This window comes from Nanorana parkeri, unplaced genomic scaffold (assembly GCF_000935625.1).
Source record: "Nanorana parkeri isolate BGI_ZX_2015 unplaced genomic scaffold, ASM93562v1 scaffold840, whole genome shotgun sequence".
NCBI classification, from domain to species: Eukaryota; Metazoa; Chordata; class Amphibia; order Anura; family Dicroglossidae; genus Nanorana; species Nanorana parkeri.
In genome coordinates this window covers 634,064-655,437 of record NW_017307108.1, presented here as the reverse complement: position 1 = coordinate 655,437, position 21,374 = coordinate 634,064, and the positions used below count along the sequence as shown (strand labels likewise).

The following is a 21,374-nucleotide window of genomic DNA, read 5'->3' as shown; positions in this document are numbered from 1 at the left end:
AATATAAAAAAAAAACTCAACACAAAAAAAAAAAAAAAAAAAATGAATAGCCTAATTGTTGCTACTAATTGTTGCTACATTAATAAATGGCAGCTTTCCCTGCTATACTCATTCTTTCTCTCTGGCACTGCCCTCTGAAGACACTACATTCTGTCTTGCTCCTGTTGATCCTCTGGTGTTTGAATAATACCTAGCTTAGCAAGTCAATATTTATGCAAGAAACCTGGATGGCTTTGCAGTCAATCAGGGTTGAGGGAAGCATTGAGAAGATAAGTGTGTGTTTCTAAAGCTGGCCATACACCTATAGATTTTCTATAGATTTTTCTTCTATCAGCCTATGGTTAGATGGAAAAAAAATGCAACAGATTCCTCCATCTATGCTACACTGTGTGGGTGGAGGAATCTCCCACTGGTCCAAGCTTCAGTATCTTGCTAGTCAGCCCCGCTGGCTGTCAAAATACCTGAACAATCTCATTGGATACAGGCATTGTTCGGGTATTTTGAGAGCCACCTGGGCCAGTTAGCAAGATACTGAAGCTTGGCCCAGTTGGAGGTTCCTCCATCCACACAGTTTAGCATAGATGTAGGAATCTGTTGCACTTTTTCCATCTGATCACAGGATGATAGAAAAAAATCTACAGAAAATCTATAGGTGAATGGCCAGTTTTAAAGCCTCTGCAGTTTACGACTAAAACATTAATTCTGGCAGAAATTATTTTAAGGACATTTACTTTTATCATTCTGTAAAAGTAAGTGCAGAGCTGTTGCATGTGGTTTTTTTTGTTTAATATGTTCTTGTAACTAGAAACCTGAAAGACAACTGTGCATTTGAATGATTATGTGAGTATAGATATACTTAGTCATGTGCTAAAATAACATTGATAGCTTTGCCTGTCTGAATTAGCTAGGTGTAAAATCAACAATTTGTTAGCGACCAATCATGATTTAGTGTGTATTGCTGTCTCCTCACATTAACAATGCCCAGCTCTTCATTGTTGAGTCCTATTTGTGAAAGACAGAATCAAAACCCTGACACATAAAAATTACGTTTTCTGGTGGATTTATTTTTTCCGTCAGATTGCGCAGCACCATCTGTACTAATTACCCCGTGGCATCTTGAGATACACAGAGCAGCACAATTTTTCTCAGAGGAACACTGAATTATATACAGTATATTAACCATGACAGACTTCTTCCTGCCTGCCCTCTAAAGGCTTCTGGGTTGAAATTGTAATTACATAAGTCTTATACTGCACTACATGGTCAAAGTAATTATAATGATTCATAATTAATAATTACCTTCTTCTGATGCCCCCCTGCTTGTGGATAGTTAGGTTTTTTTCGGTTTAGGTTTTTTTCAGAGCTTTATACAGTTCAATAATGTGTACAGCTAATGGCTATTTTAAAATATGGATATAATTGCTTAACACTTTAAACTGCCTTTCTTGCAATTCAAGAGCAGCGAACATATACTCCAGTGCTTCATACCCTCACAAATGATGTACATGTACTGACTCTGACCAATATGTTGTGATATTTGACAGCAAATGGGGTACATAGCATAGAGTACATAATACTCCCCATGAAAGGATGGGCTGGGACTCTACGGCCCACTAGGGAATGTTAGGTTGGAGGACCACCTGGCCAACCCATCAACTTTTTGAAGACAACAGTGTAGTACAAAAAGAATAGTAGTTTAAATTGTATTCATGATGCAAACATGTAATCAGACAAATTACCCTGTCTGGCTTCTCCATTTTTGTGCTCAGTGAACAACATTTAAGATCTATATAACAGGGGAGACACAGATGGCATTAAATACACAGTAATTATTCAAGCAAGTGTCACTAATAATGATGGCGATGACCAGTTACTGGTCAAGCAAGCATCGCTAAGTACGATGGTTTTAATGAATTTAGGTGGGCTAGTACCACATCCAAAAAAATAGTAAGATAATGGAAGAGATTCAGAAGAACCAACACGGACATAGAGGTTCCTAAGACAATATAAAATTTCTCTTTTTCTCTTTCTCATTAAAAACAATACATTTTTATTAAAGCATACAAAAGAAGAATTAAACAAACATATATAAAATATGTACACAAACAACAATTTGTAGCATGCAGAAATCTGATAAATAATCTAGTACCTCTGATAAAGCCTTCTGATGACCCTCTGTGTTTGTTACAGGCGGACAACATTTTGGATCACCTAGACCTGGGGTGTCAAACTCAATTTCTTTGTGGGCCACATCAGCATTATGGTTGCCCTCAAAGGGCCAGTTTTATCTGTAAGGCTATATAAATATATCTACTCTTTATCATATTAAATAAATGCCTCTACATTTAATTATTACTGGTTTTAGTAATAACTTAATAACTAGCTCTAAAATTACAAGTCCGATAAAGTAATAGCAATTAGTGTAACAGTGCGGACTCTCAGGTGGCTGTGCAAGTTCTATGGTGGGCTGTGCAGACTCTCAGGTGGGCTATGTGGGGCCTGTGGTGGGCTATGTGGGTCTATAGTGGGCTGTTTGGACTCTCATGTGGCTGTGCAGGTTCGTTGGTGGGCTGTGTGGACTCTCAGCTTGCTGTGCAGGTTCTATAGTAGGCTGTGTGAACTCTCAGGTGGCTGTGCAGGTTCTATGGTGAACAGTGCGGACTCTCAGGTGGCAGTGCAGGTGCTATGGCAGGCTGTGTGGACTCTCAGGTGGCTGTGCAGGTTCTATGGTGGGCTGTGCGAGTTCTCAGTAGGCTGTGCAGGTTCTATGGTGGGCTGTGTGGACTCTCAGGTGGCTAGACGAGTCTGTGCAGGGCTATGCAGACTCTCAGGGGGACTGTGCAGGCTCTATGATGGGCTGTGCAGGTTCTATGGTGGGCTGTGTGGACTCTCAGGTGGGCTGTGCCGGGTCTGTACAAGGCTGTGCGGACTCTCAGGTGGACTGTGCAGGGTCTATGGTGGGCTGTGTAGACTCTCAGGTGGCTGTGTGGGGGTCTATGCTGGGCTGTGTGGGGTCTTAGGAGGGCTGTGCGGTCTCACCAGAGGTCTCAGCTGGTCTTGGCAGGTGCGGGCAGCGTGGATCCACAGGAAGGAGGAGACTTGCTGCTGGCTCTGTAAATAGGGCCGTGATTTACAGGAAAGCTGCCCGGACCTTTCTGGGGACCTCGGCAGCCTTCCTGTGAAGCCAAGCTACTGTTTACAGTATGGGCTTTGGTTTAAAAATAAAAGTGTCAGTATCGGCGCTTAGTGTCCGGGCACTTTCATGAGTATGAGTACTCGTGAAAATGCCCAGTATGCGCACTGATACTGATACCAGTATCGGTGCTTCCTAGTCAGTATATCCAAAGTGTTCTGCCCTCTTCTCTGCTGCCAACTGCTGAGACAAGGTGGGGGTGGACACAAGGGGATGCCGCAGCTGCAGGAGAGATGTGAGGGCCACATGAAATGGCCTGGAGGGCCACATTTGGCCCACACGGCTTGTGTTTGATGCATGTGACCTAGACAGTCTCCTTACTCTTCACTCCTCTAATGTATAATATTCCTACATAAGTCTCTTGGGATCAGGGGCTCCTGATTTCCCTATCCAGAATATATTATGTGATGCATGGCTTTTAATATAGTTCCAGGAGTTCAATACCGGCATTGATCACTAGAGAACACGTATGGACTGTATGTATTTACATCAAATATGATATGTAATATATGAGAGATGCAACAGATTGGTTACTGGTTTAGTGGAGGTATGAAATTATTTTTCAGATTAATTTATGCTACAGAGGGTGGTTTGTGTATATATTTTGTGTATATTTTGTATACGTTTGTATAATTCTTCTTTTATGTGTTTTAATAAAGCTGTATTGGTTTTAATAAGAAAGAAAAAAATACATTTTTGATATTGTCTTAACTACCTTCAAAGTCCTGTATTGGTTCTTCCAAATCTCTTCCATTAAGTCACTAAGTATGATGAGGTTGATGGTACAGAGCTGAAATCACTGTATTACCCAGTTCTCAAGATGTAGTATTGATAACACAATCATGCAAATATAATAAGAAAAATTATCCTGTCAGATTTCTATATTTTTGTGCTCAGTAAAAAAAACATCAGTACAAAAACGTCAAAGAAACAGATAACAGGAAAACACAAACACAATAACTGGTCCCTAAGAATGATGAGGATGACCAGTATTTGATTAAATAAGTGTTGCTAAGTATGATGACAAATGGTACAGAACAAAAATCACTATAATAAGCACTCCTCAATATGTTACTATTAGTTATGTAGACATTGGCCATGTCTCTCTAGTGAGAGTGATGGAGAATAAGCACAATTAACAAGGATGTCATGATAAACTAATATTTAGCTGATATCCCTATCAGTGTTCAGTAAAATAAGACATTTTAAAAGATCCTGTCCAAATTAAGAACTTAATCTGTATTTTTACAATACATGATTGCATGTAGGAGGAAGGTTTGTATATACAGCAGTCTGCAAATGATGCAGACTTGGTTCACAATTCGGCTGCTTGCCCACCTCACTATGTCCACAGGTTATGAATGAACAGGAACACTCAGTATAAAGGATTGCTGTTCATTATAACAGAGGCTGCAGAAAAAGAGATTGAGGACTCTTGAGTCCTCAATCTCTGTTTCTATTTTTAAAGGGAAATATCAGGGGTCAGTTTAGACCCCTAATATTTCCCCAGAGCCCCCAACAGTAAAGTTTAAAAATATTTTTTTTTTTAAACAACTAAATTAAAATAAAATATAAAAATAAAAAGTTTAGAAAAATAGTCTGACCCTGTACTCCTGCATCTCTTCCTAATGATTCATCCCTTATTAAACGGCTCTGTCTAATGTTCCAGCTTGACATATACAGCAGTTAAACGGGCTGCTACTGCTGTGCTGCCTCTGTAGATAACCCATAGTTTTTTTGGAATGAAATGTTTGTTTGCAAACAAAGGGTATATGCATATAGTTAAAAAGAATTCTAAAAAACTATAGCTGACCTAAATCCATTACAATTTAGTTTCTCTTTACAATATACTGCAGAAAATAATGGCACTTAAGTTGTCTATACAGGAAGTCTGATGTTATTTTTCTAGTGAAACCAAGAGCAGGTATCAAATTGAATGTTATGAACAATACAGGCTCTTTTTCCCGCCAAGTTTTATAAATGAAGCCAAATGACTTTTTAACAACAGCAGAATATGAGCCTTGGAACAAAAACAGCTTGATCATTTTTATCTGTCCTGATCTGAAAGGAGATTCTTAAAATTTTCCGTATACTGGCATTAAATGTTAATTGACTCGTCCTCAGAGCAAGTTATTTAAAAATCATACAACATTACTTTATGCCTTTTACCATTTACCTGTAAAAATATAAGTTCCAGTTCTGCAAAGGCAACATAAATTCATCTGCAAGGAGGATATTATTTTAGTTGGCAAAAGCATAATTTTACAGATTAGCCATCGTTAAATGTAATTTCAAATAAAATGCATTTATATGATGATGCTCATATCTAAATCCATGTTTCATGTATTGACTATCCTGTGTTTCATAGTTGAGAGGACATACTGGGACTTGGAAGTTCTACAAAGCCTGCATCCTACTCTCTATATCTAGGGGTCGTGTGCTCTTTCCTGAACTTTTAAACTTTTATGATGATTAAGGATGAGTGAAGTAACTTTTGCTAAAGTGATTTTTCTAAGAAATGAAAATGTGAAATGTCAGTAAAGCAAAAACTCTCAGTTGCTTTGTTGAAATTCACTTTCACTTTGATCAAAAATGACCTACTGTTTTTTATTTTCTATATGTAGAAGGTAATATATATGTATATGTATTTTGGGGTGCATTTGCTATAATTTACTTTTATTTCATATTACTTTATGTTTGTTTAATTTAATGCCATTTCTGTATTTGCCTTGTTTTTTTTTTACATTGGGGGATTTATTATATGTTTTTTTCTTTTTGTCAAAGAAAAATGCTAAATAATTATGCTAATGAGTGGTCATATTTTGACATATATATTTCAAAGCAGCTTCCTTCAGCTTCCAGGGTCATATAAAGCTCATTGTACTTTTAAAAACGGGCAACAAATTATTTTCAACTTCCCCCAAAATTTTTATGAATTCTCCTGGTTTTTACCAAAATTGGGGGAAATGAAAATTCTCTATCTCACTCATCTGGAGTAGTGATAGGCAAATCTGCATGGGTTCATTAAGGGTTCAACATTTCTTGTTAAACATTTGCTAAACCCAAACTTAGAGGTGAATTGCAAGGAAATCTATGAGGGGCAAATCTTGTAGTTAATTTCTTGGGATGTTGGGCACTGTCACGGGGAATATATACCAATGCAAAACAATATTGTACAGTGGGGAGAGTGTCTTTTAATGCAGGGCAACAATAAAAGTCCTTTAAATAACATGCTTGGGGGATGCTTTAAAGCTGTACATGGTGTTGCAAAACAGTATGATTTTTAGGGATAGTCCAAGCAGCCATGTACTCTGTGCAGTGCACATTTGGCTGTGGAACTGATTTTTTTTTCTTTTAAAATTAACTTGGCTTACATATAGCATCCCAATTTGATTAATTTCACTTTGAAAAAAATGTTTTTTTCAGGCAGCTTTAGCAGCATCATTTGTTTTTTCATCACATATTAATAGACCTACTTTGACCAACAGATTGGCCTGATTGGCCAAATTGGCCAGTAGTTGGCTGCAGCTGTCCCTGTTCTCACTGATGCGAAACCATTCTGCGACTGGCCAATTTCTGTCTATCTCCTATTAACAATTAAGAAACTTCAGTTGATACAAAATTGCCCAGCAGCAGGATATTTTAATAAGGGAAAATTGGCTAAAATATTCTAGAGAGAAAGAGTGCAAGCAGTTGATTTACTACATGGATTATGAACCACAGATGACACAGCAGTGCAAATTGGCCAGCAGTGGGACAATTATAAACATCTGAGGCTTTACTACAAGAATTAAGATACTGCAAAGGATACAGCAAGGTAAAATTGACCATTAGCAGGACAGTATTTTTTGGTAATAGCAGGACGAAATGTACTAGAGACAAATAATACGGACAGGTGTTTTTCTTCAAGAATTAAGAAACCTCAGATAATACAGTAGTGTAAAATAGGCCAGCAGCTGGACAGTTTTAATCAAGAACAATAGGTCTAACAGGCACGTGTCTGTGCTCGATTAGCATCAACGGGCTGCAAAGACTCCTAATGTCTTCTTATAGAGGACCTATCACCACTTAAGTCCTATCACATAGGGGACTGAAATCACGAAGCGCACAGCTCACCCCTATCACGCGTCCCCGAAATCCACATTCGGTGCACGGATGACTCTCTTCCAGAGTAAAAGGCTCAAAAACTGTGGAACGAGCACACGATAATCTTCCAATGAAATTCAAACTTTATTCCACATGCATCTGTACAAAGCACAACCTCTGACGCTTTTCTGCCTTACTCGGCCTTAGTTATCACATAGGGGGCTTGTGAGTTAGGAAATTGTTTAGGTTCAGTATCACTCAATAAATACCTTCAATACTTTGAAAGTAGTATAGGTGATAAATGTAAAAAAAAAACACATGCATTCACTGTGTAAGGGTGGTGGGAGCTTTGAACCAAAAACAGCCCAGGTCCAGAGCACTAAATCTTCTGACAGCAATATAGAGAAAAGCTGAAAAACATAGTGGATTTATTATAAATGTTTGCTATGTTTAGATTACAGCAAAACAGTAATTTTAAAGATCAGAAACAACAAACTTCTCATTAATATTTCTCTACTGCAACAATATGGAAGCATCCCTAATTGCCTTTATTATGTTGGGTGGTCTTATTGACCAATACTGTAGACTGGATCAGGAGGTGGAAAGGGGTGGGCTCACATTACACTTTCTACAAAAAATGCATAAAATTGCACTTTTTGCCTGTGGCATCACCTTCTTGTGAAATCAGGTACTACAGTTAGTACCTGCATTATGTGGTCACGTCAGTCAAACAGATCTGGTGTTTTGTGATATAGGGCAATAGGAGGTGAAGATCTTTCATGCTAATAAATAGAGAGCCCCAGTCTACAAGGTATGACAGTTTTTCTTTGAAATGCTCTTTGTTGCAAAATTGAAGAGCCAGTTAGCCACATCTAGGAGCCAACAGTGATAACAGTCAGGATATTTCCACTGACACCAAGAGGAAAGGCTAACAATAAAGTAGACAGTAGGTTGAAAATAAAGCGTACTTTTCAGTGAATTAATATTTTGAATTATTATTTTTTATATAACTTTCACATTTTTAAGCTTTCAGTTTGATATGTTATGGTATAAAATGTAGACAATTGTTGATTAGCCATATGAGGGAACCTTCGGTGCCTCTGTGCACTTACTTTGCCTCACTCTTGACAGCCGTTGAAATAAAACATCTTCCACACAGGGAGTGCATTACTTTTAGTGAGTCAGGTGAATCGAAGCAGCCGAGTGCAGCCGAGTGAATGACCGATCTGAAGTGAAGTGAGCCGAACACTGTTCGGATATTCACTTCAGGCTGGTATGGCTAATTTCAGCCGTACATCGGCTGAAATCAGCCGTACATCGGCTTGCTTCGTGTGGCTTCGGGTCGGCCGAACATGCTCAGAATGTTCGGCCGACCCGAAGTGCAGAAGGAGTTCGACTCAGCCGATCCAACATCTGGATCGGCTGAGCCGAACCCCCGGCAGGCTACTCACTGCTGTTCGGGCTATTCTTAAAGATCCCAAACAGCAGTGAGTGAATAGCTTGGCTGTTCTGCTCGGTCCCTCAGAGGTACCGAGCAGAACAGAAAAAAGTAAAAAAAGTAAATATCAAACGATTGTGTGGAGCTAGCAGTGACAGCTAGCTCCGCCCAATAGTTTCCTATTTTCGGCGGCTCTGCTGTTGTAGAAGAATAAAAAAACTCTCCCGGGCGCTCTGGGAGCCTCCCGTTTCTTGGTCAACAGGTCCTGAATTCCTGCTGGATCATCCAGAAGAAACCACAGCTGATGTCGTCAGTCTTTTAGATCCTGACAACGATCCGGAGATTCGTCCTGAAGGGAGAGTTAGGCTGTCTGGAGATCAGTGTCCCTGGTTAGCTGTTAACCAGGGACGCTGATCTCTCTGCAAGTGGCCGGCTTGGTCCGCCCAGCTGGCAGAAGCAGGCTGTCGGCCGGCCAATGGCTGGCTGCTCGGCCAGCTTCGGCTTTCAGCACGGCTCAGCCGAGCCGATGCATATGCGTTCGGCTCGGCCGAGCCGCTCGCGGCCATGATCGGGAGCTGTACGGGCTATTGTGAATCCTGGGGCCGAAGCTAGCCGAAGGATCGGCCGAAGCTACGGCCAGATCCTTCGGCAGCTTCGTGAATAGACCCCTAAGACTTGCATTGTAACAAGGAGTATTTCAACACAACCATTGTTGAGGGCTAAAAAGCAGGAAGCTGAACCTGAATGGAAAATTATTAAATATGGTTTTCCAAATATATAGTGGGGGAAATGTATCAAAACTAGAACAGACAGAATCTGGAGCAGTTGTCCATGGCAACCAATCAGCTTTTATCTTTCATTTTTAGAGCTTAACTGATCAAACTGAAGAGAGAAACTGATTGGTTGCCAAGGGCAACTGCTCCAGGTTTGATACATACCCCTCACTGTATCTCTAATAATCACAAAATGTACATGAAAATAACTTTTCGGCTACATGGTCTTTTTTTTATACTTTAATATCTAAAGTAAAAATATGCATGACCGAAATAATCAAACGAATGTCATCCATTTCTAGATTCCAGTGTTAAACTATATTTAGCTCAGAGATAATTTAGGGCATGACTTTAACTTGAACAGACTTTTGTGGAATAATTTAAGTGGAACTAACAAAAGCAGCATATAATGTACATTGATAGGATTCAATGGATTGTTATTGTCATGCTCCTTGGTCTTTAAAATTAAATTTGAAAAGCTATCAAGCATAGCATTACCTATGATTAAACAAAATGTAGTATGTGATAGGAAAATGTCCCAGCTTGACCATGTCTTTAGATCAGGGGCCTCAAACTCAATTTTCTCAGGGGCCACTCAACAAATGCAAATATTTTCTCCCATGGGGGCCGCTTGCCAAATGTCATACTTCAAAATAAAATCCCTAATTGCAAATAAATACCCCCCCCCCCCTACACATAAAAAATACTACCCCTGCACATATAAAATAATATAAAATAATACACTCCCCCATACATATAAAAACAATACTACCCCTGCACATATAAAAAGGTACACTCCCCCAATACACATTAAAGAAATACTACCACTGCACATATAAAATAATGCACTTCTCCCCGTACTCATAAAAAAACACCACCCCTGCACATATAAAATAATACGCTTCTCCTCATACACATAAAAATATACTAACCCTACACATATAAAATAGTACCCCTTCCCCCCCTCCTATAAAAAATACTTCCCCTGCACATATACAATAATACATACATTTCCCCCCATACACATAAAAAAGGAGGTCAGGAGGCATGATCCCTGGTGGTCCAGTGGTTGATTAGTTGATTAGTAAGGTCTGCTGCAGAGGTTGGTTGATTAGTATGGTTGGTTGATTAGTAAGGTTAGTAAGGTTGGTTGATTAGTAAGGTCTGCTGCAGACCTTACTAATCCATCCTTTCAGCCAGCGTTCACTGAACAGAGAACAGAGATGCAGACCGTGTAGCTGCTCCTGCAAGACAGGTACCCAGTCCTGCAAGACAGCGTACCAGATTTGTCAGCTGGCTGCGGGCCACATAGTACCGGCTTGCGGGATGCAATTGGCCTGCGGGCCGGTACTTTGAGACCCCTGCTTTAGATGGTACTGTATGTCAACAAATGTATTTGTGTATTTTGTTGTTGTATGCTATTTTGTCTGTAAGCAACTACCCAATACTATTTGGGATGTTCAGTTCAGTGGAATTATTCTCCAGCAAGGAGGCCTATAAAGTATGTGTGAATATATGTGTACATTTGGAGGTCATTGAAGTCTAGATGCCCATCAGCCCACTAGTTTTAACTGTCACTGTGCATGTCTGAATGCAGCATCCTGCAAATATCTCTCCTTTAACCCTCAAAAAGTCTTTCTTACACCAGCAAAAATGTTTATCACCCATCCTTTAATTATGTGTTGCTCGTAACACACCTCGCTCATCAAAAAGGTCAATTTTAATACAGTATGTATGTCAAATTTGTTATGTAAAATACTAAGTTACAATAAAGCATATCTACTGTAAACCCAAAAACAAAACATAATATATTGCAACCTGTCAGCCCTTAGTCATGGTGCTTGCAATAGTTTTTTGGGGGCTTTTTTGCTTCCAGTCTCACAGGAGGTGACAAGGACATTGCATTTCGAGTAACATAAACAGTTATTTCCTATAGTTGCCCAAAACAATTCTTAGCACGAAAAATGAAAATGAATGCAACCACCCCATCTAATGACTGGTAAGCTGCAATACATAAAACTTTTGTTCTTAAGTTTAGTTATACTTTAAGGAAGAAGGAAGAATTTTTATTAACACTTGCAGTGAGGCTGCACTGCAAGGGTTAACTGCTCATTTTTGCCTAGGTTAAAAAAAGTTATACTCACCTGAACTGTGTAGCCGGCTTGTTCTTAGATTGGTCCTTTCAGCCTGTCTCCCCATCCACAGCAGCTGTTTGAGATCCCGCAAATCATCATGTTCTAAATACAGTGTAAAGAATGTGATGAAGCTTTTCTAGTTTTTTAAGCATTTGACATGAATTTACATTTTGTCACTTTTCCATGTTGGATTGCCTTCCTGTTACTGATGTATGTTTTGGACCCATTTTCTGCTGGTGCCGCATGCTCATTCCACTCTATAAAAAGTGTCTGTCTCCAGTATACTAAGGTGCAGCTCTAATAACCAGAAGAAGCAAAAATCAATAAATATAAAGTATTGGTCAGGTGACAGACAGTAGTATGTGCACATCATTTCTTTGCCAGGTAGAAATCATGTTACTGCTCTGTCTATTAAAAAATGGACTGTTTACTCTTGTCAGGGTACAGCACTGGGTAATGCAGGATAATTAGTTGAAGTCAAGGGAATGGCCTGCGTTATCCTTTGTGTTTACTCTGAATATACAGCTAAGATAGATCATTCTGCGCAAAACTGTAATTCAGTTCAAGAATCTATTGATTGGCAGAAAGGTGGTTAGTAATTTATCTTCATTGTTATGCCTGTGGATCAATGGGTGCTTTGGAGAACTTTTTCTAAGGGAACAATAGGTGTAGCTAATGAAGCTTCATTAGACAGACATAAAATAACATTTACTGACCCTTTTAATTTGTAAAACTCTGAATTGCCAAGAGTACTGTTAATGGCCTTTTCCTTTAATTCTGCAATAATTGTTATTCAAGGTAATCTTTAAGCTGTCTTATTAAAGTGAATAAACAATATATTTAATGCCATATACTCATAATATTGCTGACGTTACTAATCACTGACTACAACTTAAGGCTCCTGTATGACACGCTAAACCAGTCCCAAGCACAGTTACTATGTAATACGCAAATCTCATAAAGTAAACAAAAAAACCTCCTATACCTTCCATGACTATGCTAAATACTCCATCTGTGTCTCACATGGTCCCCCTCCCAGACACTGCTGGACACATTGGGGGAATTTTAGCAACAGAGGCAGTGCTGTCAATCTAGAAAGCAGTGGACAGGACTAGGCATGGCTTGTGAGTCAGCGGTGACAATACTGATAGCTACACCTCCTGCAACATTTTTTTTCATCCCACACAAGCAGGAACATCCTACATGAGAGTGACAACTCTGCTATAAATTCAGGAGCAGGTCAGCATCATTGCCACTAGGGATACACCGATACAGATACTTGTACTAGCTCAAATGCTCTGATACTTACCTCTGATACCGGAACAAGTGAAGCCGGCTTCCTAGCCAAGCAGGAAGCAGGTCATGATGTGCCAACCGACTTCCTGATTGGCTAGGAAGTGGGCTTCACTTGTTGCTAGGCAGCCTGGCTTCCTGACCAATCAGGAAGCCGGACAGCATCTCATGACCCACCACTCAGCTTCCTGATTGGTCAGGAAGTCAGATAGCCTTGGCAAGAGAAGCTAGTGTTCTTTCGCTAGAACAATGGCTTCCCAGGCAATCAGGAAGTCGGGTGACGGGTCACGATCCGTCGCCCGACTTCCTGATAACCGGGGCACACGGCACTTGTATAGGTACCCAGTATCAGCGAGTACTGAAGAAAAACATCGGTACTTGTGCTCGATACCAAAAAAACAGTATCAGTGCATCCCTAATTGCTACTCTATCATAGGGGTCTTCTATTGTTTCACGTGAAGACCTTGGATGATATGACCCCGGAAATATATTATGCCTCAGATTTCTCTAAATCAAGATTAGGCCACATCCTAACTATCAAAGTCTGAATCCCAGTATAGGCTCTGGCATATGCCAGTGGAATAACAGAGCGTGGAACACCACATAGCCAGACAAGGGACCACTATTTTTGGTTCATCTTTTCAGCTTCTACTATTACCTACCAATGTCAGTTCCCTGGACGGCAATAGTGCCGAGAGCGGCCGCAGCTCCCTCCCGCACGGCCACCCGCACGCACAAGCGGAGATCGGAGAGCGGACAGCTGCAGCCAGGTACACATAAGACATCCCCCGAAAATAAGACCTAGTGTCTTTTTTTGTGGAAAAAAAAATATAAGACACTGTCTTATTTTCGGGGAAACACGGTAATAATTGGAATTAAATAAATCTGCATCACCACCTATAGCCAATGAGCAGTGAGGTGACCCAGAAAGCTGTAAAAATAAACCAACTTCCAGGTTGTGGACTAGGGAACATGTTTATCAACCATAAGCCTCAGAGAACTAAATTAAAGTGACACTAAACTCAGAAGTTAAATCTTAAAAATGCATTCAAGTACCTTTAAGGAGAACTATGGGGTTAGGACTTCTCCCCATAGTTCTTCTAAGGGTAACGGAAGGACACAAACTAGCGTCCTCCGCCAGCTGCAGCTGGCGCTATACTGAGATGCCGCAGCTGAAACGGATCCCGACAATTATGTCTGGATCCACCTAGCTGCGTGAGTGACAGCTGGCTCTGCCTATCTGGAGGCAGAGCCAGCTGTACCCGCCCCCTCCCCAGTCCGTTCCGCCAGTCAGCGCTGGAGGAGCGGACAGGGAAGGGGGGAATCCAGTCACTCCCCTGTCACGGCTCTCTGCAGTGACAGGATAGAGAAGTGAGCGAGCGCTGGTATGTGTTCGCTCACTTCCAGATCTACTGAGCCGACCTGTCACAGTTTCATTGTCACAGGTTGGCTAGAACTATGCGGATGGGTGAAAATCACTCGCCTCATAGTTCTCCTTTAACTATTAACAAAAATGTACCTTATCTGTGCATCACTCGGCTGTAGAGTCCCAAATCATCCCCAAATTGGTTCTGACACTGTCCTTCCTTCTGGAGGTTGGCTACTTTTGTTCTTAATGGTTCATGTGTGTATTGTAAAGTAGCCACTGCTCCAAGTTTGCTCCCATGATGGACTACAATCTTACGTTTTGTTTACTCATTTTTAATGATATTGTAGTCAACAAGCAGGACTGGCTGGCTATACTGACTATGGGCTGGCATGCCGTGTGTCAGCATTGTATCATATATCTTCAAATAGGAAGTCCAGCTACACAAAATTACCACATCAGCATGAACGTGTTTCCGTGCTTGCCGTGGTCAGATTGCAAAAGGGGGACTGGTAGGATCACCAGGTATTTGACAGTAAACCAAGAAATAGAAACAGAACCGGGTACATTTACAAAACTTCTTCACAGAAAAATATATGCAAGACATATACATGAAAACTTTCATTTTGGGGTAACAGCCTTGTTACAACTTTAAATAACAATATTATGAAAAGTTCAATTTCAAGAAACACTTGACAAAGAATAACACTTTTACACCATGAAGAGTTTAAAATTATGTCTTTATTAAAGGGTTTTTTTTCCTACAAATATACAGTTAAAATATAAATGACATGTTACTGGAACAAAAGTTAATACAATGTAACAAAGCCGATTTCATACTGCCAAGTGTTTGAGTGACTGAAACTGTCACCATCCTTTATGCAGCTCCTCTAAACCATCTGCCTGATTCACAAAACCCTGACAGAAAGCTCCAGTATAAAAGCTGGCTCACCTTCTAACTCTAATATGCTGGAGGCAAAGACCAATCAAACTGGACAGTCATTCCATTGTGGACTGCTCAGTGAATAAGAACATAAATGAACACAACAATATTAATTGGATTAAAAATATATGGTAATTATATGTTGCTAACTAGTCTAAAATTAACATTGATTTAGCTAGTGCAAGTTAAAAAATAAATATAATTTGAATGTCTAACGTACATTGTTACCCAATCTTTGCTTTATCAGTAAATGTTTGCTTAGTTATACAAGTAATGTGAGCTTATATGTATCTTTGCAAAGCATTGTACCTAAGGGAATAATGTTTTTTTTTTTTAGAAATCAGATAAAGGCATAACTGTTTTTTGATTATTTTAAAATGAAACATTTATATCCATTGCCAGGATTTAACGTTGTGGCAGATTCTTACCCACTTCTTTTCTTTACATACTGAGTTAAGCCATCATAGTTGCTTCATCTAAGTGATTGTTAAGTAGGGGGTTCGCCTTTTACAATCAAATTCTTGTCCCTATAAGAAGACAAACACTGCACCCAGAATACCCAGGTCCATCCCTATAATAATGCCTGAGGTTGTTGCGGTATCTCTTTTGGTCACGTGGGGGGGCACATGGCCACTCTGCTGCACAATGTTTGCAGTGTGCCCGCGGCCCCCTTTTTGGCCAGCGCATCGCTGTTGCTAATAGCTGGGTGGGGAGATGTGTAAGGGCCTTACACATCTCTCCGTCCAGCTCAGTGGGATGCCGCCCAGAGCATCCCAGGTCACTAAGAGCTGGGTGGGGAGATGCAGAGGCCTTACACATCTCCCCACCTGGCTCTTAGAGGCACCACTTTCCACCAGCACCACCCACCCCTCCACTGATTGTGCACCATCCATCAACCCCACCCCCCAACCCCCTCTGAAAACTCAAGTCTACACCTGTAGACTTATGGCTTGTATATCACCCAATAGAGAAGGCTGTATTGACACACTATTAGGACTGTCACCTGGTGATGTCCTGCCCTTCAATTAATAGTATTGAAACATTACCCGTCTGACTTCAGTCCTGCAGAGGCCCTGCCCTTTGCATGCTGGATTTAGTGTCTTATCTACCACTTTGAAACTTAGGACTTATTTTTTTGTACTGCTGACAGTAGTTTGTTTAAAAGATTCTGAAAGAGAAAATTTCCTCCTGACAAAGTTCTATCATATATATCATATTGTGCCCTTCCCAGTATTGCTATTTGCAAATGGTATAGTTTTTGTGAGGGAAGCCATCATAATATCAGTTATATAGCATGTTCCAAAACTCCCCCTATGTTATGGAGAAGAAGAGAGAGGTAGGTGGTCTGTAGTCCTGCCTTAGGGTGACAACATTGGATCAATAGGTGAAACAGCCTGAAAAATGTCGTGCGTCGGGACTTTTTTTATTTTGTCGGGTCGGCGGGGGTCGTGCATCGTGATTGACGCTGGATTACATAGATAGAGCCATTTTTTTTTCATTAAATGAATAGTCAAAAATTGAGTCTTTGTTTTTTTTTCTGTGACCTGGATAGACCTGCTATCCCCTTGAAAACGTCAGAGGTGATGAAACGCGTCGGGGCGGGTCTATTCTACGTCACAGCGTCACGAAGGAATGCGGAAGTGAGCACGGAGACTCACGAGTTGCCGGCCGCTTTGTATTTTAAATGTAAGTTTTTATATGTACATTTTTAAATAAAAGTCAAATCTTGCTTCACCGTGAGGAGTCCCTCTTGCCTCTTTTAATGTATGGGGAACAACATCCTTAGAGCATCTGGAGGGACATCGAGGAGAAAGTGTCCCAATACCTGCCTTAAGCTGTCCATAAAGTGAAACCTAAATCGTTTTTGTGGTGAGTGTGCATTACCCCATGGGGGGTCACGTGTGCTACACTTGGAGGATCGTTTTTGTCACCAGCACTGCACCTAAGGATGTAAAGATCTTCTTTGAAGGAAAACAAACATAATTTTATTTTCACCATAAGAAAGACTGTTTTGATTTTAAGGATTTAAGTAACTTCACGTTTGTTACATCGGACATTTTATAGATCCAGATTGTTAGGCATTCTAAGTATTGTTTGTTTGAATGCCCTATACACATGCTTTTGTTCTATGACTTTCATGTTTTTTTCTTTAGTGTGTTATTTAATCATGGTTTGTTCATATAATCTGGTAGTCTAGATACCCAGATTGGATTGCACTATAAGTACCTTTTATTGAATATTTTTGGTTTATGATAATCACGGCTATTTTTTGATTACTGTGCCGTTCACTGTGATATATTCACTTTACCTTCACTAAATTAATTACTGGAGCATCCTAATTTATATATTATAATTTCTCATTATTTTGTATCCAGTATAAAAGGTTGATCACTAACTTAGGGGTTTCAGACACATCAAGACCAGTATTGTTATCCTTTTCAATTAAAGGATTTTATCTAAAAGTCTGGACTTTTTACTAACTATTTGATTTAGGCCTTTAGTGAATGAGTAGGGGTACACGTACGCCCTTACTCATTAACAAGGGGGGGCGGCATCTGGGTGCCCCCTTTTTTAAAGGGGTACCCAGATGCAAATAAGCCCCCTTGCCCGCAGACCCCCACAACCACCAGGTCAGGGTTGTGAGGAAGAGGCCCTTGTCCCCATCGGCACGGGGACACCCTCCCAATGCCGAGGGCACGTGGCCTGGTAAGGCGCAGGGAGGGGGGCGCTCGATCACCCCCCCTTTCCTGCCCTGCCGGGCCAGTGCTCGGATCAAGGGTCTGGTAGGACTGTTAGGGGGGACCACAAGTTTTTTCTCCATTTTTTGGGGCTGGGGTTCCCCCTTAAAATTCCTACCAGACCTAAAGGGTCTGGTAGGGATTTTGGGGGGAACCCCACACACTTTTTTTGTTTTAACTTGGGGGAGGGTCCCTCCTAACATTCCCATCAGACCTAAAGGGTCTGGCCCAGATAGCAAGGATAACTTGCTACAAACTTGTGGCGGGGTGAAATTGTAATTTTGTTAACTTGCTGCACATATTCCTGGCAAGTTGTAGACTTGCAGAACACTCGCAGCACAAATTCTAGTTGACACTTTTTGAACTTGTAGCAAATTTGCTTGGCAAGTCTACAGCAAGAGTCCTGCAGGTCTTAGCAAGAGCTCTGCAAGCTTGCTGGTCTGGAGACTTGCAATGCAGACTTGCTGTAATTGTGCAACAAAATTGTGAAGCTTGGCAAGTCTGTAATAGTCATTTTCAAACTTGCAGCACAATTTCTTGCTATCTGGGGGTATGAGTTGGGGGGGAACCTCACGCCTTTTTTTTTTCATCTTCTGCAGACTGCAGACAAAAAAAATTATAATTTTCTAATGTCCAATAAACTACATTTCGACCGGACTACCGCTAGCAAATTTCGTCCGAATCCGAATCGCGAAAAGAATTCAATTGCGGACCCGAATCCAAAAAAAGACTACTGCTAACGAATTTCGTCCGCATCGCTCAACAAATTCAATTGCGGACCCGAATACGAAAAACGAAATATGCAAAATCTGAATAAAAACGAAACAAAACTAAACACATTTTTTGCTGGTGCACATGTCTACTTCTATTGACTCTCATCATGTTTCCAGAGCCTTAAACCTCAATATTAGATGGTATCTAATTTCTATAAAACTCTGCATGTTGTTAATGAATTGTGCAAGCTGGGCTAACAGCCATTGTATTTATGAGCAATAAACATCACCAGAACTGTGTGTATTACTAGCACAGGTTCTCTCCCTTTTCCACTCTTGAAACAATAAAAAAGTTTCTGAAGTTAAGCCTTAACAATGTACACGCATTACATATAATAATCTTTCATCTCATCTCTTCTATTACAGAAGGAAGTCCATACACATGGTGGATTGGCAAAGGCAACGAGAAGCACTACTACTGGGGAGATTCTGGACCTGGAATTCAGAAGTGTTCATGTGGAATTGATAGAAACTGCACTGACAGTAAATTCTTCTGCAATTGTGATGCTGACCAGAGGCAATGGTGAGTTATAGTATATACATTAACTGCATCAGATAAAGTCAGCCATTATTTTCTGGCTATTATGTTGCTTTTACCTTCAAGTGATACTGAGGTTTGTAGTGGCACAATAGGGCAGCCACAAATTGTGTAATTCGGATGTAGATGTAGATGAATGTCAGAGCAATGCAATCTGCAATCTGTCCTTCATCAAAACAGATAAATGTAGTTTATAACCACAAGATATTTGAATGTGATAGCATATACTGTATGTCTCTAAGTTCTAAAAATTAGAAATAGTTTTAATAAACTTCCATAGAGAAGCCTTATAGAGAAGGCTCTCTTTTTCATAAACCTGTTGCAACATACAAACTTACAATACTATTACCCTATTCTTCTACATTGCAGTTTGTAAGCAGATGGGGCCATTTTTTCACAGCATAGCAGTATTTTTAGAATACTTTGCAGAAATGTATGAATTTCTTAAAATCTACCCTGTTAAGAATTTGCTGATAAGTATTGACAATCTGCTACAAGATATGGATATCTGCTGTAATTCACACATTCTCCAACTCCAACTTGTACAGGGGTGTACCAATGACAATATTATAGAAGAAAATATAGAGATTAATTTGGTGATAGTGTTCAATGTATTATTATTAGCAGGAGGTGGCTGAAAGTTTTCATTTCTTTAGAATTGATTTGTTTTGCTATAAATTAATTTCTCTATACTGCTGATAGTATTATATTTATGTAAAGACTGCAGATTTGTGGGCAAATGAGCATCTGTTTGGTAAACTGGGTCATCTTAGGCTGCTGATTCAGTTAACACTCAAAGTAATGCATGGAGTCAGGTAGCACATCTAAAAACAGTTAAGCTTCATTCTAAATATTGTTCTTAGGCAGCGCTTATGGTTTTTCATCTTGTTCCTGTGCCTTAGTGTGATATCTTAACTGGAAAAATATTTCTAGCACGTCCAAAAAGCTGGATGTCTTTTTCTATTGGCACAAGAGATACAGCTTTGACGGAGTATAGATAAGCTTGACGGAGTATAGATAAGCTTGACGGAGTATAGATAAACAGAGAAACAGGACTTGGTGCCTTGGTCCTCTTCTCAGTAAAAGTGTTGCAGGTAGGGATGCATTGAAATGGAATTTTGAGACCGAAACCAAAAATAAAAAATTGTGTCAGGCCCAAACCGAAAATTACTTTTTTTCAAATCTTTAAAAAAAAAATTACATTATTTTTACATTTTTTTTTTCATTTTTTTTCCTTTACTGCTGGTGATCTAGGGAAATATCAGGGGTCTAATCAGACCCCTGATTTTTCCCTTTTAAAATAGAAAAAGAGATTCAGGACACGGAGTCATGAATCTCCTTTTCTGCAGCCCCTGTACTGAATGAACAGGAATCCTCTATAATGAGTGCTCCAACCCATTCATACATTGTGTATATGGTGTACTTACTATGTCCACAATCATGAATGAATAGGAAGTGATGTAGATCACTTCCCATTCATTCATACCTGGGACATGGTAAGCACACTATGTCCAGTTATTTACAAACACTCAACGCTCAGCTGATCGTTGAGTGTTTGTATACTCTCCTCCATCCTGAATTGGCTGTCAAAGGAGAGGGGCGGGTTGTGGGGCAGGAGAGCTCCACCTCCTGTGATAGATCACAGCACTCTCCTGCAATCACCACTCTCCATCCTGACACAGGAGGCAGAGCCAGGAGGTGTGGGAGGACAGCTCTGCCTTCTGTGACAGATTACAGCTGTCACTTCCCCATACCGCTCAGCATCCTGAAAGCTCTCCTCCCCACTGGGTGCCGGTACTGCATCAGAAGGCACTCTGACCGGCGCCCAGCGGGAAGGAGAGAAGCTGGGATACACTGGATTTGCAGCTGCATTTTTGGCCGTCATGGCATTTTCAGCAATTTGCCAAAAGTGCCATTTTCAACTAAATGTTTTGGCGGTCAGGATTTCGGTGCATCCCTAATTGCAAGCTAGGTGTATATTGTAGTTTCATTTGTAACTTTCCTTAGTTTAGCTAGCCTGATAGAAGTTGTTTTGGTTTAATAATGAGAACCCCAAAAAAGTAGCTACCAAGACCTTTCCCCCCCCCCCCCACACCAC

At 40.4% G+C, this 21,374-nt stretch overlaps 1 protein-coding gene across 1 annotated transcript in view; it reads left to right on the top strand.

Annotated features, from left to right (window-relative positions):
* Positions 1-21,374, top strand: part of CNTNAP2 (contactin associated protein-like 2) — a 266,748-nt gene that overhangs the window by 39,802 nt on the left and 205,572 nt on the right. The window contains exon 2 of the mRNA XM_018565388.1: positions 18,990-19,261. Coding sequence (XP_018420890.1) covers positions 18,990-19,261 — 272 coding nt within the window. The remainder of the gene's footprint in view (positions 1-18,989; positions 19,262-21,374) is intronic.